This window comes from Macrotis lagotis, chromosome 8, assembly GCF_037893015.1.
Source record: "Macrotis lagotis isolate mMagLag1 chromosome 8, bilby.v1.9.chrom.fasta, whole genome shotgun sequence".
NCBI classification, from domain to species: Eukaryota; Metazoa; Chordata; class Mammalia; order Peramelemorphia; family Peramelidae; genus Macrotis; species Macrotis lagotis.
The window spans coordinates 29,918,469-29,934,650 of NC_133665.1; the positions used below are offsets into that span (position 1 = coordinate 29,918,469).

Below are 16,182 nucleotides of genomic sequence, written 5' to 3' on the forward strand. Positions count from 1 at the left end.
TTCCCAGCATCAAGGTATTTTCCAATTTTTTCCTTATGTGGTCAAAGTAGTTAAGTTTTAGCTTCAGTATTTGTCAGAGCAATATATAACTTGAAAGGTAGAACCAGATCACTAAAGGCTTTACATGTGAAAAAATGAATTTTTGTGCCATAGCTAGGCTTTAAATAATAATACATAGTGGGTTATGTAATATTCAGGATAGGTTTTTAAAATATAATATATCCTATTGTTAATCTCAAAAAGTATGACGTGTATCTTTGTTATTCATGAAAGTAGTTTCAGATCCTGCCACCAGGTGGCAGGAGCAATCAATCATCCTGAGGACTGAAAAAAGGTAAAAGCTGGTTCTACATCCTTCCTGCTTGCTGCATTATAGAGCCCACTGTACATCTCTATTGTGATAAATTACTACGCATGTGACAATACTGTTCATTTAATAGTGTTAAACAGTAAATGGGAGAGGAATGTCCTGGAAATTCCCTCCCCTGATACAAATCAGTAAATCCTTTGTACCAAATCTAAGAGATTTGTCTGGGGCACAGAGAAATGTCCACACAGTCAGTACTGCATGTGTACCTAAAATAGCACTTTTGCCCAGGGTCTCCTGATTGGCCTCCCACACTCACCTCTTATTTGATCTTTCTTGTCTTTTCCCTTTCTCCAAATCAGGAGACTCCACCTAATTGCATTTATCAGTTCTCTTTAGATTTTTCATCTGTCTTTTGACAAGTCAAAAGAAATTGCAAGTTGTACAAAATCTCATTAGTTAGAAGGACAATTGATCTCTCTCTTTTTTTACACTGATTTTCCTTTTGAAATATCTACTTTTATTATTTTAAGGAAGAAGATATCAAGAACCAGAGAGAGTCAGGAAGATCTACACTGAGAAATCGTAATGAACACTATGGGGATAGTATAAATACCCAACAGGTAAGGTTTGATTTTTGTCGTTGTTTTTTAAGGAAAGGTACCAGCTAAAGTGACTATTATTGATTCCTGGGTTAAAAAAAAATAATGGAAAACTTACTGATCTGGAGGAGAGGGAATGCACCTCAGTGGCATTTTGAGTTAGTCAAATCTAGAACCAGTCTTAAAGTTAAGAAGATCTGGATATATAACAGAAGGATAAAAAGCATATATCATTCTTCCATATTTATAGGAAATAATGAGGAAAACAATGGATTCTGGGGCATTTTGTGCATCAAAAAGTACATTCTAGGTGACCAAGAATTGCTTTCACTTTGGATCAACAAATTTAAAATATATCAAATTCTTGGACAATAGTGGAAAACCCATTAGAATTGCAATACTTTGCCCTTTTCTCCATTTTTTGAGTTTTTTATTTAATTTAATTAAGTCACTTAATTTCTATCCCAACTTCCTACCCTGCCTTGGAATGAAAAAGATAGAAAGAAAAAAAACCTATGAAACACATAGCAAACCAATTCCATTACATTGGTCATGTCCAAAAGTATGTCTCTTTCTATATCTATAAGCCTGAGAGCTTTCTTTGTATCTTAAACTCTTATCATACTGAGCAGAACATGGTAGGTACTTAATAAATGTTTATTCACTGATTTGCAACTTCACTTTTCTATCTAGAGAATGATTGCCCTTATTTTTACCCGTATATTTTATTTCCAGGGAGAAGAACATGTCACTATTGAGCAAGAAGTTCCCAAACAGAAAGGAAGTATAGAAGAAAGTGAACCAACTCACAGGAAAGGGTATGACTTTTAATTTTAATTTTTTTATTTTTATTTAAGGCAATGGGGTTAAGTGACTTGCCCAAGACCACACAGCTAGGCAATTATTAAGTGTCTGAGTCTGGATTTGAACTTAGGTACCCCTGACTCCAGGGCCAATGCTCTATCCACTGAGCCACCTAGCTGCCCCAAGGGTATGACTTTTAGATGAAGTTCAAATCTAATATACCTTCCTCCCTTTGCCACCCCCCAATCATATTCACTGACAGATCCCCCATGGAACTAAATGGGCTTCACAAAAAAAGCAGATGAGTCAGTCAATGGTAAAAGCAACAGATCCTGTTATTTGGCATGTTTGAGGGAAGAATCAATAGGCAAGGCTGCTACACTTATTAGAGATAGACAGGGGAAGGGAATAACTAGAGTATGTTTGTAAAAAGGTTTGTTTTTTGTTTTTTTACCAACCATATCACCAAAAGGAAAAAAATATAAGCAACATAAGTTTAAGTTGTAGCTGTTTTGTTACCATTTTCTTCATTACTTTCTGGTCTAGACAAACAATGAAATAGCAGGCCTTGATTTGTAACATCTGTTGATTTCTGAGCTGTAGTTGTTTATATTTGAAACTTCACAATTCATTCTCATAAGTTCAAGACCTCAATATAACCCTGGGTCTACTAATCTCTTTGTTCCACTAACCCCTTCACACCAGGACTTATGTAAAAACAGATCTGGGAAGGATGAGAGATGTGATCAGTAAGCCTCTGAAATGATTGAGTTCAGGTTATGGTAGGGGGCCATGATTTTCTTACACAAAATTTTCTCTGGATTTGCTGTATGATTACCCCAATCTCTCATTTGGACTCCTGGATCCATATTTCAGGACTGTTCTAGTCAGGGTAATACAAGTATTTGATGAGGATGGTAAAGGATCTTGCTGAGTTGAATCTGATTGTTTTCCTACCTCTTAGGTTCCCAAACAAAACAAATATATACCAATTAGTGTGAAAATGTCAAATCTGTAAGAAAAATAATTGTTTTGGAAGACAGAGCTCCAAACTAATATCACTTTAATAAAGGTCTATGGCCATGATTTGAGATGCCCTGGTACCCTGGACCTTACTTTTATAAAGTTTGATACCAAATAAACAAATGAGGCATAATAAAATATAGAATCTCATTGGTTGATAGATTTTTCTATTGAGGGCCAAAAATTGAGATGGGCAAATGTTCATAACATGTTCACTTGCTTGTCTTGGATAAGAAGAGGGTAATCCACAGGTACAAAATAAATTGGGGGAAATACACTGTGTTTGGATATGGAATTTGGTAAAACAGGATGGAAATATCTTTATTACCATTCCTGTGATTTCACAAATGAACTTTATAATTGCTAAGCAAGTAGTGAACATTGGGTTAAAAGTTTGAGGTCCACTATAAAGGCCCACTGTAAGAATCTATGCATCTAATTATCCCTATATGATTTATGATATGTGATTATGATTTATGTCAAATATCAAACTGATTAATACTGATTGGAAAAAGTAGGGGTCCTAATGAATCATATCTCAACCTAGAAAACTAGAAGTTTCTAAACTTGAGTTTGAATTCTGAGCCTCTCTCTCTCTCTGTAAACAAAAGAATGTTGGAGTAGATATCCTCTAGATTAGAACTATAGATTTACAATTTTAGGGCCCTGTGAAATAAAATCAGGAGAAAAATCTAATGCATTGACATTCCCTGTAATAATAGTATACTATAAGTACAGTTTATCACACAGCTTAGATTTAGGATTAGGATGCTTCACAACCTAAAAACCTTCATATAGAATTCAATTTTATAAGTATTTGTTGTTGGATATTTGCTATGAATCGATCAGAATTCATTGAATATCTAATTTGATTAAGTACTGTGCCAGGTCAGGAGCCATGAGAGATGAGTAGCATATGTATAGTGCCTTTCTTCATTGGAATTTAGTAGAGATTTAAGATTTGTAATACTTGCAATATAATAATTAAGATTTTTACTTGATTTGACATCTGGGGATTTCAATGGGACTTTGTTCTTTGAGCCTCAGGAATGACTGCCATTCTTGAGATGAGTTTGCAATAGGAATGGTTTGAGGTTCTTTGCTCTTTCACCAATTCCATGTCTCTAAAAGTCACAAAATCATGATCAGAAACCAAGGGGCAAATGACTGTAATCAAAAGTCAGACCTATCCTCTGATACAACCAAAACAAATCAACATCTTCTATTTCAGTAATGACTGTCCACCAAGATCTTTTTCCATGGGGACTTTTGTTTTGTCATACTTCCAGCCCTCTAATGTTTTAACTTTTGGAATCCAAACAAAAAAGTTTTTAATTATTTCCATTATATTTCATCTTACTTACTTAAGCCTGTAATTCTAGTCTATGGAGTTACCTAAATATGTTAGTTCTCCCTCTCAGATCCTTATCATTCACAGATCTGACAAGCATGCCATCATCCAAGTTACTGATTTTAAAATATTGAACAGTACAAGGTCATGAACAGCCAGATGATCTCTGAGGCATTGCCCTTGAAATTTACACTGACTCATTAATGATTATTCTTTCAAATATGATCATTCATTTCTGAATCTATTGGATGATATATTAACCTAACCCATATCTCTAGATCTTGTCCAAAAGAAAAACTTGAGTGACTTTGTCAAATGAAATCTAAATATACTTGATCCACAATATTTCCCACCTATCATACCTTTCACAAAGAGATATCCTTAGGGGAAAAGAGAATTGATTGGGCCTGTGCTTTCAGTGCTATATGAAGTCCCTAGTGAGGAAATTTCTACCAAGACAGGTCACTCTACCTGCTCTGCACCTTGTATTCTTAAAATTGCCTGAGGTGCGCAGAGAAGTCGAGTCTTCCCCAGAATTATTCAGTGAATGTGTGACTTGAAGTCAGGTCTCTATGATTCCAAGGCTGATTCTCAGCCCACTATAGAGCTGCCTATTCTGCCAATCTAATTACTTTGTTTCTCTTAATGAAATCATGCAAAGTTTCTGTGACTATTGTTTCCCTTTCTAAATGTTAATGAACTTTCCCTTTAACAACATTTCTGAATTTTTCCAGGAATGGAAATCAAGTCCATGTTTTGCATACTTACCCTTTTGTCCTTCTTTTGAAAAACAGGATAATGTTTGCACTTCTCCAAAATTGTCATCTCTTCCAAGATCTTTTATAGATTTCTAAAATAAGCTTGGTCTTCATATTTTCCAGTTCTTTCATTAATTCATCACCAAGGAATTCTTGCACAGGGACTCATCCTAAAGTATTTAGACTACAGAGTATGTCATACCATGTCAGACCATATTTTATTTTTATTCTTATTTTATCTTATCCAACTACACTGTCCAGCTAAGATAATAGGTCTGCTAGGTCACTAGCAGGTATCTAGAAAGAGAGATGAAGAGGGAAAAGAAAAAGGAGAGGAGGATAAATGGATGAAAGGCTGAGAGAGGATAAGTGACTTGTTCAAGGTCACCTAACTTTTGTCTGAAGCAAGATTCAATCTCAGAACTTTTAACTCCTAAACTAACACTCAACACACACACACACACACACACACACACACACACACACACACACACACACACGGACTATCTAGCTTTCTGTAAAAGGAAAGGAAAGGGCTAGATTAGATGACACAGAAGGTCAATTTTAATTCCAAATCCTAGGAATTTAATTCCAAATCCTAGACTTTTATACTTATATAAAACTCTTATATAATTATATACTTGTCTTTTTTGTGGAATTCTAAGCATACTGTCAAAGTATATTTGGGCAGCATGGGAGAAGATTTTGGAGAGGAAAGTAGGGGCAACAAAGTTGTACAATGTAGATAGGAATAGATGGGTTAAACAATAGAATTTTGACAGACAGGAGTTAATTAATTCCTTTGGGAATTAATTGGTCCCAATGGACCAATTCTTCACACATCCTTTAAGGCTGTATTTGCCTATCCCATGATAGAAAATTTCTGGTTTCATATGACCCTCAATGGAGTCAGTTTCTTATACTGTAGCTTTTCTCCAGACTAGAAAGCCAGATTTTCTGAATGGGATGCTTTGAAGGTAGAGAGTCTCCCAAGGCCCACCAGATGGAGATGCTTCTGAGGGAACAGGGTCAAGTTTAGTGTATTAGAAAGAACATTGGTGCTCTTCTGGAACAACACAACCTGAACAAAAATATTTCCCAATTTGCACTTCACTGAGACAGTACCCTTTCTCAGAAGTCTTGTGGAAAGGTGTGGAAAGCATTTTTTTTCATTTTCTAGATTCAGTTTTTATAAGATTTTGAGTTCCAAATGTTTCTCCCTCTTTCCCTTCCCTTCACTCCCCTCTCCCCAAGACAGCAATCAACCTGTTAAACATTTTCACTTTAGTGATCAACAAGCATTTCTTCAGTGACATCTATGTCCAAGGCATTGTGGCTAGTCACAGGTTATATGAACAGTAACAAATAGTTAAGCAGCATTATTGTTTTGCAAAAGTCTTAATCAAATACCAATGAACCCCCTTTAAAATATTGCCCAGTACTGCACTGTTTTGTGTCTATTCTTGTATTTCCAATGTCTAGCATATGGTTTGCATTCAATAAATACTGGGTGATTGAAAAGAAAGAAGGAAAGAATAGTGACATTAGTGTGCCCTCAAAACAGCTTTTGGATTTGAATACCACAGGATCTTAAAAGGACCTTAAAAATAAGTTCAGTCAATTCCCTCATTTATCTGTGAAGAAACTGAGGTCCTGAAAAGGTTAAATGATTTGCTCAAGGTCTCACAGGGATTAAGTGATTTAAAATAGTACTTGAACTGATAACATCTAACTCTAACACCAACATTCTTGCTATATGATCACATAACACCAGTGATATTCTAGCAGGCCTTGCTCACCAATGTCTCAGACAGGTCTTAGCTCTAACTCTTTTTTTTTAGGTTTTTGCAAGGCAAATAGGGTTAAGTGGCTTGCCCAAGGCCACACAGCTAGGTAATTATTAAGTGTCTGAGACCACATTTGAACCCAGGTACTCTTGACTCCAGGGCCGGTGAGCCACCTCCTTAGCTCTAATTCTGTCTAATCAGACAGAAGTATATCACAATATAATGATTTTTTTTGCCCTGATTTTAAAATCTGGTTTACCCTCTTAAAAAAAGGTAAAAACAATTTAACATACAATTAATCTAAGACTCCATTAATAAAGTAAAATAATGAGATGACACAGACATTATTTTTGAAAACTATCCACAGCTTTGGAGCTCTTCACTAAATGGAATACATGTGGTATATGGTGGGCCACTAAAGATTTGGGTCCTTAAATTTAACCTTGGCAATTTAGTCTAACCCTGTCCTTCTGTAAGAGAAAATTATAGACTGAAAGCAGCAAATCAATAAGGATAAATTCTTCCACTGTTGAAACTAGGTTGTAGTTGTATCAATTAAGTCATGTCTGACTTTTCAAGACTCATTTGGGGTTTTCTTGGCACAGATACTGGAGTACTTTGCCAATTCCTTCTCCAGCTCATTTTTACAGAGGAGGAAACTGAGAAAAACAGGGTTAAGAGACTTATCCAGGATCACACAGCTCTCTGCACTGGGTCATCTCATTACCACCATGTTAGATGCTTAAGAATTCTATCATTATCTTGCAAAAAAGATTATTTCATTCCTTTTTGCTTGTATCCCTAATGCCTAGCATAGTGGTAGGCACAGAATTGGTATTAAATATTTGTTAAATGACTGAGATTGATATTCTATAAACTCCATATGGTCTACAGTATCCTAAAGATCTCTGATTTTATGACACACACAAGACTCTACTTAAAAGTACTTCAGTTAAAAAAATACTTCATAATACAGCAACATCATCTTTAAATTAGAAGTTACTGAAAACAATTTTTTTTATTTTTGAGACTTTGAAGAGATAAATTTCTTGCAATCCTTTAAATAACTGGAGAGCACCCCAGGGCATTACAAAACCAAGGTTGAGAAGAACTGCACAGAAGCCAAAATGTTCTCATCATGTATCAACTTTCAAGGACATTTACTGAGAGAAACTTGAGCTTCCTTTCCAATTTCATTTACCTTAAGATTCCTTGAAACACTGTAAGACTCTAGAGGCTGAGAAAGCCCCCTGAGTGGCAAAGAAATACTCATGTTTCAGCTAATGTTTATGGGAAAACATACCAAGCGGATGCCGGAATCATTTCTGATAGATAACCAAACATTGGTTACATGTTTCCAATTAGATTATGTATGAGGTGCACAAGGGACAAAACAGAGATGAATTTGAAAGTTTTCCCTTATTCTTTGGGATTAAAAACAATTAGCCTGTAAATAAATTAGTTTCATAAAATTTCACAATTGTCTTCATCCCCCAACTTTTAACTTCTTGTTCACATTGTCCTAATACTGATATTAATTAGCATTTGTATGTAAGATTTTCAAAGTTCTTTACAAATACTAACATCACTTAGTTTTCACAAGAATCTGGAGAGATTAGTACTATTATTAACCTTATTTTATAGATGAGGAAACTGAGACAAACAGGTGTTAAGTGACTTGTGCAGAGAGTCACATAAGTATATGAGAGCACTTTTGAACTCAGGTTTTCTAATTTGTCCAGAGCTCTATTCAGTTGGAGAAAGTGAGAGTGGGGATTGGAGTCAGAGAAAGATTCTGGAAGTTACTGGTGTGAAAACTCCTTCCATCAATAATGTAGAGATTTGAAGAACAACTTCAATCAATCAAAGAATCATAGAACTAGAACTAGAAAGACCACTTAGTCCAACTGTTTCATTTTACAAATGAGGAAACTGAGGTCCAAGGAGAAATGTCAGAAATGTACATTTAGATCTAGGTGCTCTGACTCTAGAGCTAGTGATCAAAATTTTCATTTTATTATAATGGCTCTCTACTCAAGATCACATAGATCTTGGGATAGGAATTGAACCTGAATCCAGTTTTCTTACTTAAAAGGCTAACTCTGAGCTCTCTACCAAAGTGGTACTATATAAGTAGGTTCACCTGGACAAGAAGATCAAAATGTTAACTATACAACAAAATATGCAATTTAAAAAAACTTTCCTGGACAAAATATTGGGAACCAGACACTCAATCACAACTATATTTTTCCTTGTGCCTCCAAATTACATTCTATACTATAAATAATGCTTCCTACCATTATGGACTTTCAGTAAGTTTTGCCATGCTTTTTATTCAATATGAAAGTAAATTGGTGGGGCAGCTATAGAGCATCTACCCTAGAGTCAGGAGAACCTGAGTTCAAATACTACCTCAGACACTTAATACATGCTTAGTTGTGTGACTTTGGGCAAGTCACATTTTGCCTTGAAAAAATTCAAGGAAAAAAAAGAAAGTAAACTGGTTTTAAATTTTTATAATATATATGCACATAAGAATAGATTGATTTTTCATAAAGAAACATTATTTAGAATCAACATCTTTTATATTAGAAAGTTGTCAAATGTTTTATCAGAACATAATTAAATAGTTCAGTATTCTGTTTCATATCAACATATAGTTTTATTCTCCATATAGTTTTTTTTTCTGTGTATACAAAGCCTTTATTTGATGCATATGTGTTTCATTTGTTGTCTCACTACAGGTGATCATGGTTTAGATCAGTAGCATTAACTAACATTTTGCCATTTATTAGGCCCCCAACAATTAGAGCAATCCAACTTCAAATGTTATGTTCTGCACAAAAAGCATAGTACAAAATTCATTCATTCAGCATGGTGCTAGAACAGTTTAGATAAGGTCTCCCTCCCAAGGTTACCTCTGGAAGGTGAAGGGGGCATATAGCTGATGGTGGTCTCCCTCAGGTAAAGGAAACAAATGGGACGGTTAAGACTAGGACCGGTAGTGTCCCTGAAGTTAGGTAGTGAACCAGAAAAACTTGAGAAGGTTTAGAGCAAATTAAAGTGAAGAAACTCCTAAGGCCCAGAAATCATTGGTCTCAGCTAGATAAGTGTTCAATTGTGACCCTTAGAGTCAATATAATAGATTACTGAGAAAAGAAGAGATTTTTGAATGAAATGCTCTTTTCCCTTGTCCCCTCTCCCCATCCTGGGTTTATTAGGTTCCTTTGAAATATTATTTAGGGCAGTAGCTATATCCAGAGAAGGCTTACAGGTTATCAGAACTGGCATGATTGGAGTTTAGCATTAAGGGTCCTAGAATCACAAAGTAATCACAAACAGAATCTCTCTCTCTCTCTCTCTCTCTCTCTCTCTCTCTCTCTCTCTCTCTCTCTCTCTCTCTCTGGGTGCTGTTTGCTGTAGAATCAAAAGAAGATCTTGATAACTTCTTCCATATACTTAGCATCTGGCATAGGCTTTCTCTTACTGCCAGAGGCCAGGAATTTCTTAATTGTTGGGAGATTACTCATTCGAGTTTTGAATGCCTGGAGTGAGGGGAATCCAGAGAGTGCATCAGGGACTTTCTCTTCCACCATTAAAATAACTTCAAACAGTTGCACATCTGCCATGCTCAGCTGGTTACTCACAAGAAAGTTTTGTCCATGACTCTTGAAAACCTTTTCAAAAGCAGGGAAATATCTGTTTTTGGCCTTGTTAGTGATTTCAGTGAGTCTTGTTATTTGCTCTTCTCCTTTCAGGAAAGGACAGATAATGATTAACTCCATCAGATCCATTATTCCCTCTGAGTACATGATAGTCAGCACTCTCTCCTTCAGATCCTTTCCAAGTAGATTGTATTTCTCAGCAATATAGTGGAGAATGGCTCTCGTCTGAACCAGCTTCATCCCATCGATTTCAACCATTGGCACTTGTTGGAAGAATAGTTCAGTTTTTTGTAACTTTTGTAATTGTTCCTTTGTTTCAAAAAATTTTTCTTCAAACTCCACTCCAGCTGCTGCCAAGAGCCATCGGATGGTTTCCATTCTTCCCCTTCCATTAACGTAGTGGAGAATAGGTTTATTTGCCATTGTGATGTTTCAAATTTTCACTGCAGGGCCCAGAGGGTGGTCCAGGAGGAGCAGTCTCGGGAGAAGGGAGCGAAAAGATGGCTGGGCGCACAGGGTGGGGGCTCCATATAGTTTTTGAAAAGACGCCCACATATTATGTTCAATTGTTTACATTTTTCCTGTCAGTCTGTACATTTGGAGAGCTCTTCTTTTATTTTGAGCTTCCCTCAAATCTCAGCTAAAATCCCATAGCTATAGAAATTCCTTTTTAGTCCATCTCAGTTCCACTGTCTTCCTTCTGTTGATTATTTCCAATTTATCCTTTATGGATAACTTTTTAATATTGTTTCTTGTGTATTGTCTCCTGCATTAGTTCAGAGCTATATCCAACCTTACTTTTAAAAGTTCTTATTAAAACAATAGACAATATATTTTGATTTGCCATTTTAGTGAGAGCTCTGCAGTGGCTGGGCTTTGTTTACTAAAGCATTAAACCGACAAGGCCCTCCCGCCCACCCTGTGGGCAGCATACAACCTGCCTGCCTTTTGGACCACCCTGCATTGGACCATGAGCTCTTTGAGGGCAAGGACTGTCTTTTGCCTTTTCCTATACTTAGCAAAGTGCCTGGACCATAGCAGACATTTAATGCTTATTGTCTTTTTCTTACTTTGCTTTGATTTGATTTGTTTGCAAATAGGATAAAGAATCCTGATTCTTTGTTACAAATAGAGGCTACAAATTAAACTAAATGAAATTATTTTATTAAGAATGTGACTGACTTCTCTCAGAATATGCTGAAAACTTTGTAACTTCATTGATTAGAAATGAAATGGTGTTTCTAGTTATTGCAGATTTCAATTACTTTCTCTTTCCCCGGTTGGTTGAAGGAAAAAGGTTTTGTCCCCAAACTTCATTCATTGGGTTTGGGTTGGTGGGAATTATTCTACCAATTTCACACTCCGATTTTTCAAATTGCTCATTATACTCAATCAATAAAAAGTCCCTTCCTTTCTCACCCTACCTTGGCCTTCACCAAGTCTCTATAATTCAGATATTTTACCAGTACTGCTTTGGAAGATTTCAATTGGATAATATTTGGCAAAAAGTCAACATATTTGCTCTGTATTAGTAACCCCCTACTCTATTCTAAATCTACACAATTGTTTCTTCTACTTGTCTGACATTCATTTCTAGATAGAAAGAACAAAAGAAAGAATCTATGTCCTATTGATGTATTTTGCCTTTCATGTCACCATATCCTTCATTTCTCTGTCCCAGAAAGTCATCCCATAGAAAACAAAAGAAAAAGAAGAGGAAAAAATAACCGATTGATACTTTGAACACTATGGTCATACTTTCTACCTCTTAAAAAAGAAGAGTGGAGTTAGAGACATTTGTTTCTTTCTACCTAAACTCTTTACTATTATCTCTTTTTTTGTATTTTCACAGGTACCTAGAAAAGAAGTATGATGCAACTTGCGGTTTCTTTAAAAAGCATAAGGCTGTGATCCAATACATCTTCTATGGCATTTTATTAACAGGTACTTCAACTGTGAGGGAGAAAAGCATCTTTTTTTTTCAGGTTTCAATCAATGGATTGGTTTTCTAAGTGGCATGTGTTAGAGGGAAGATTAGGCCAGAGGGAAAATTCATCCTATCCTTTAGAGCATAAAAAAAATGTGGTCAAGATGTTCTTTGCCATAGAAGCCAACCATACAGAAAGTAAACACAAGTTGTTCCTCTTGAAATGCCCAATTTATGAAGCAACACAACATAAAAATGATTGAGGAGAGATTATTGAAATTTCCTTAACCCAACCACCATGTCTGCTGACATAGGTACTGGAACAATAGTTTTGAGGGTGGTAATGTTGCTTTATTTCTTAGAAAACTGATGGGTAATCTTCTCATCATTCTAAAGTAAAGCTATGCCCTTTATTAAAAAAAATAACTCTGTTAAATTCCTATTTATATGCCAGCTAATTGTTAGACAGTGGTGATCTCAAGGCAAAAATTAAACTATCTCTCCCTTCAGGAGCTGTGTGCTTATAAATGTGTATAGTAATTATTGAAAAAGCCCAGCACGTTGGGGCCATTCAGTGAAGGGGCAGACAACCTTACATAACTCAATAGCTCAGTAGTTTATCTTCCTCAAGGCCCAAAGCTAATGAAATCTGTCTTCAATAATGGAGGTTGATGCATAACTGCATGGTGAGTAGAGAAGGAAAAATCAGGAGAGAGGAAAGCTGGTCTCTTCATTTTCTTTGGGTCTTTCTGGTTTCTAGCTTTGAGGGGAAGATGGAGGATCTCAGCCCTACTTCAGGTTGTTGAAGACTGAAAAAGACTGGGAAGAAGTCAACCTGAGAAGAGTTGGCAGTCTCTATTATGTCCCTAGCCCAACTTGCAACATTAGAGACCTCAGGGAATTCCCTTTCCTTTTGGGAAGTCTGGAACTTTCTCCCCCTCCCCTCTCCCCCTCCCCCTCCTCTCTCTTTCTCTCCCTCCCTCCATCTCCCCTCTCTCTCCCTCCCTCCCTTTCTCTCCCTTCCTCCCCCTCCTTTCTCTCCCACCTCTCTCTCTCTTCTCTCTCTCTCTCTCTCTCTCTCTCTCTCTCTCTCTCGCTCTCTCTCTCTCTCTCTCTTTCACTCTCGCTCTCACTCTTGCTCTCTCCGCCTCTCTCTTGCTATTTCTGATGAGCTAAATTACCTTACTCCCAATGAGAAAGCTCTTTTACTCTATATTATCTGGTATATGTTGGCATTGGATTTCTGTTTTGCTAATAACTTAAATGGGATTCTTTGCTATTTGCTGGGTGTGTTCATCATGAAACTGGTATGAAAACCTGGGATACTCCATTCCCCCATTAAGGAATAATGATTAAGAGATTGGTTTAAGCCTTAAAATTATATCCTCTAGATTATAATATATAAGAGAGCTGAAAGATACAATTTTAGTTTGATATACTCCCTCCTCACCCTCCCACCCTGACTGAGGAGAGCATAGTGGCAGATACCTATCAAGATACTAGAGAAGTATCTATTCTGGACTACTTGCAACCAAAATTGAGACAGCTTTGATATATGGGGAATAGTGGGCTGGGAGAGGGAAGCATATATGTATAAAATGATTGATATTAGTATAAGCATCCTGAATCATTAAAAAGACATCTGATTGTGTTCATTGCCTTCTCATTCAGGAATCAGAAAGACCCGAGTTCACAACAAGTTTTAGACACTCATTAGCTATGGACCCTGGGAAAGTCATTTAATCTCATTTAATTCCTAAGAAGGGAGAAGAAAACAATGAACTCTAATAGGAGAAGTGACAACAAAATGAATTTAAAGGATGGACAGTGAAAGAAAATGCTAGATAGTAATTCTAACATTCTGGGCAGGGAGGTGGTGAAGTAAATAGAACACTAGGCTTGGAACCAAGAAGATTCATCTTCATGAGTTTAAATCCAGGAAAAGGCAAATATTTCTAGTCACAAGAGTGAAGATTATAAAACAAATAAAAAACAGATGCTAGTCACTAGGCTAAGGCCTAAAGGTACAAATAGAAACAAATCTGGAACATAGAGATGCCATTTTACACTCATGTTTCAAATAAGTGAGTGGTCCTCCTATTTTTGAGTGCTTCCAGTGTAGAAGATTTGACTTTCTAATGTTAAGTAACCACTAGGAGGTCCAATTTTTATCCTATCCATGGCTTTCTTAGTCACGCTGGTTTAATTATATATTGTATAATTTTATATGATAGTATGGCAAACTACAACTCCTAAGCCTAACATTAGAATAAACAATCAAACAAAAAAGTCTTGAAGAAGAATCATTTTTTTTTGTGGTTTTAGTTGCTTTATAAAGGACATAGGAAAGCTCACCCTCCCTCTCCACCCCATCACATGATTAAAATAAATTATAGTTTCCTCATTTCCACAAATGTTTAAAACATGCTTCACACACAAAATAGTTATCAAATATGCATATCTGATATTTTATAGTTATCAAAGACCTAGGTTAATAATGTGCTAAATTAGTTAAAATTGGAAACTATCATATGAGCTAAGAACTAATATGAGTTCCTCTCCCTTCCAACTACAGTGTCAGAGCTTCACATTTGCCTGGTAACTTTTATGTATCCCTATATTTTTGTCCACTTCCAAACACCTGTTCCCCTTGCTCCCCCCCCCCAAAAGTTGAATTTGTCTTTTTTTTCTTTTTTGTTGATTTATGGGGAAATAAATATTGACATAAGGAGGATTCTGTTGGTTAGAGTGTGCAAAGTATGGGGATTGGGAAAGCTTCCCAGGAAAAATAGAGTTTAGTGGAATCAAGCAAGTTGGGGTGGGGATGTAGCCATTGGGAAATAAAGTGGGGGGGGTTCTTTAGTTTATGTCTCCATGAGACATTCTTTTAATCAGATGAAGAAATTCCTTTTAATGGCAAACTAAGAAAAAATAAAATTGAAGCCTGGTTAAAGGACATCATTACCTTTCTTCTTCTTCCCACCTAGGTTTGGTTTCAAAATAGAAGAGCTAGAATTTGTCTTTTAAAAAGTATTGATTTGAGGGTGCTGTTCATATTACTTTTGCCAATCAACTTTCTGGACCTTGCTTGCTTTAGGTATGAAAAAATGCTAGTTATGACTCTGCTCTTCCTTGATTAAATCTCTCCTCATTATTGGTTTGACTTGGTAGTTGCTACCTATTCCCCTGTATATGTAATGAATAATGTCTTCACTTCTTTCCTTAACAGGTTATTTGGCTCTAGTGATTGCAGCTTGTGTGGTGAACTTTCATAGAGCCCTCCCACTTTTTGTCCTCACTGTTATTGTTATATTCTTTGTTATTTGGGACTACTTGATAGACAGATATGAAGATCAGATTGCTGATTTCTTGTCTCCTGGTAACAGATTCCTAAACAAGCATTGGTTCTGGTTGAAGTGGTAAGTATTGAATATATTTCTATTGTCATGGTTGGAATTTTTAGTGTGAAGTTACACATGTAATTAATGTCTGAATCAAGATTCATGCTCAAGTTTTTTCAAGTCCACATAATTGGAGTAGGGATTTATGCTAGGAGTTCCCTCCAGTGAAGGAATGACAGATCAAGACTCAAAAGATGACTAGATGGTAGAAGAGTATTACAAGGGAAATTGTGGAAAACATATCATTTGGAGAGCTTTACACATTTCCTGGCATGCTATCTGTTTTAATTAGCTTTTACACAGAGCTACTTAGAGAGGAAAAACTGAACAGCTGATCTCTGAGGTTTTTCCAGCTCCCTGATTCCATATTACTGTTATCCATTCCATATAGGTGACACGCTTAGGAAAGTTTGTATTTGAGCATCTCTAAATTCCTCAGTATAAGAAATGGGCATATGCTAAAGGAAGGAGCTGTCTCAGATTTCTCAATTTTAAGTGATTTGCTCATGGAAACTCACCTATAGAGATGGTATTTGTCTATCACAAATTCCTCCTGT

The 16,182-nt window shown here is 36.2% G+C and overlaps 2 protein-coding genes across 3 annotated transcripts in view; one reads left to right on the forward strand and one right to left on the reverse strand.

Moving 5' to 3' along the window:
• The window catches only part of LOC141495385 (solute carrier family 28 member 3-like), a 118,310-nt gene that overhangs the window by 65,082 nt on the left and 37,046 nt on the right, over window positions 1-16,182 (forward strand). For both annotated transcript variants that reach the window (XM_074196623.1, XM_074196624.1), the window contains 4 exons: window positions 841-930; window positions 1,645-1,727; window positions 12,150-12,241; window positions 15,454-15,643. In XM_074196623.1, the coding sequence (XP_074052724.1) occupies window positions 841-930; window positions 1,645-1,727; window positions 12,150-12,241; window positions 15,454-15,643 (455 nt within the window). The remainder of the gene's footprint in view (window positions 1-840; window positions 931-1,644; window positions 1,728-12,149; window positions 12,242-15,453; window positions 15,644-16,182) is intronic.
• LOC141495386 (glutathione S-transferase-like) lies at window positions 9,310-10,770 on the reverse strand. The gene has a single exon (XM_074196626.1). It carries the CDS (start codon window positions 10,718-10,720, stop codon window positions 10,058-10,060), a length of 663 nt encoding a protein of 220 aa, XP_074052727.1. The 5' UTR covers window positions 10,721-10,770; the 3' UTR covers window positions 9,310-10,057.

Bases quoted from the DNA above. Each gene is read 5' to 3' on its own strand.
- LOC141495386 (XM_074196626.1), bottom strand. From the start codon at position 10,720: ATGGCAAATAAACCTATTCTCCACTACGTTAATGGAAGGGGAAGAATG.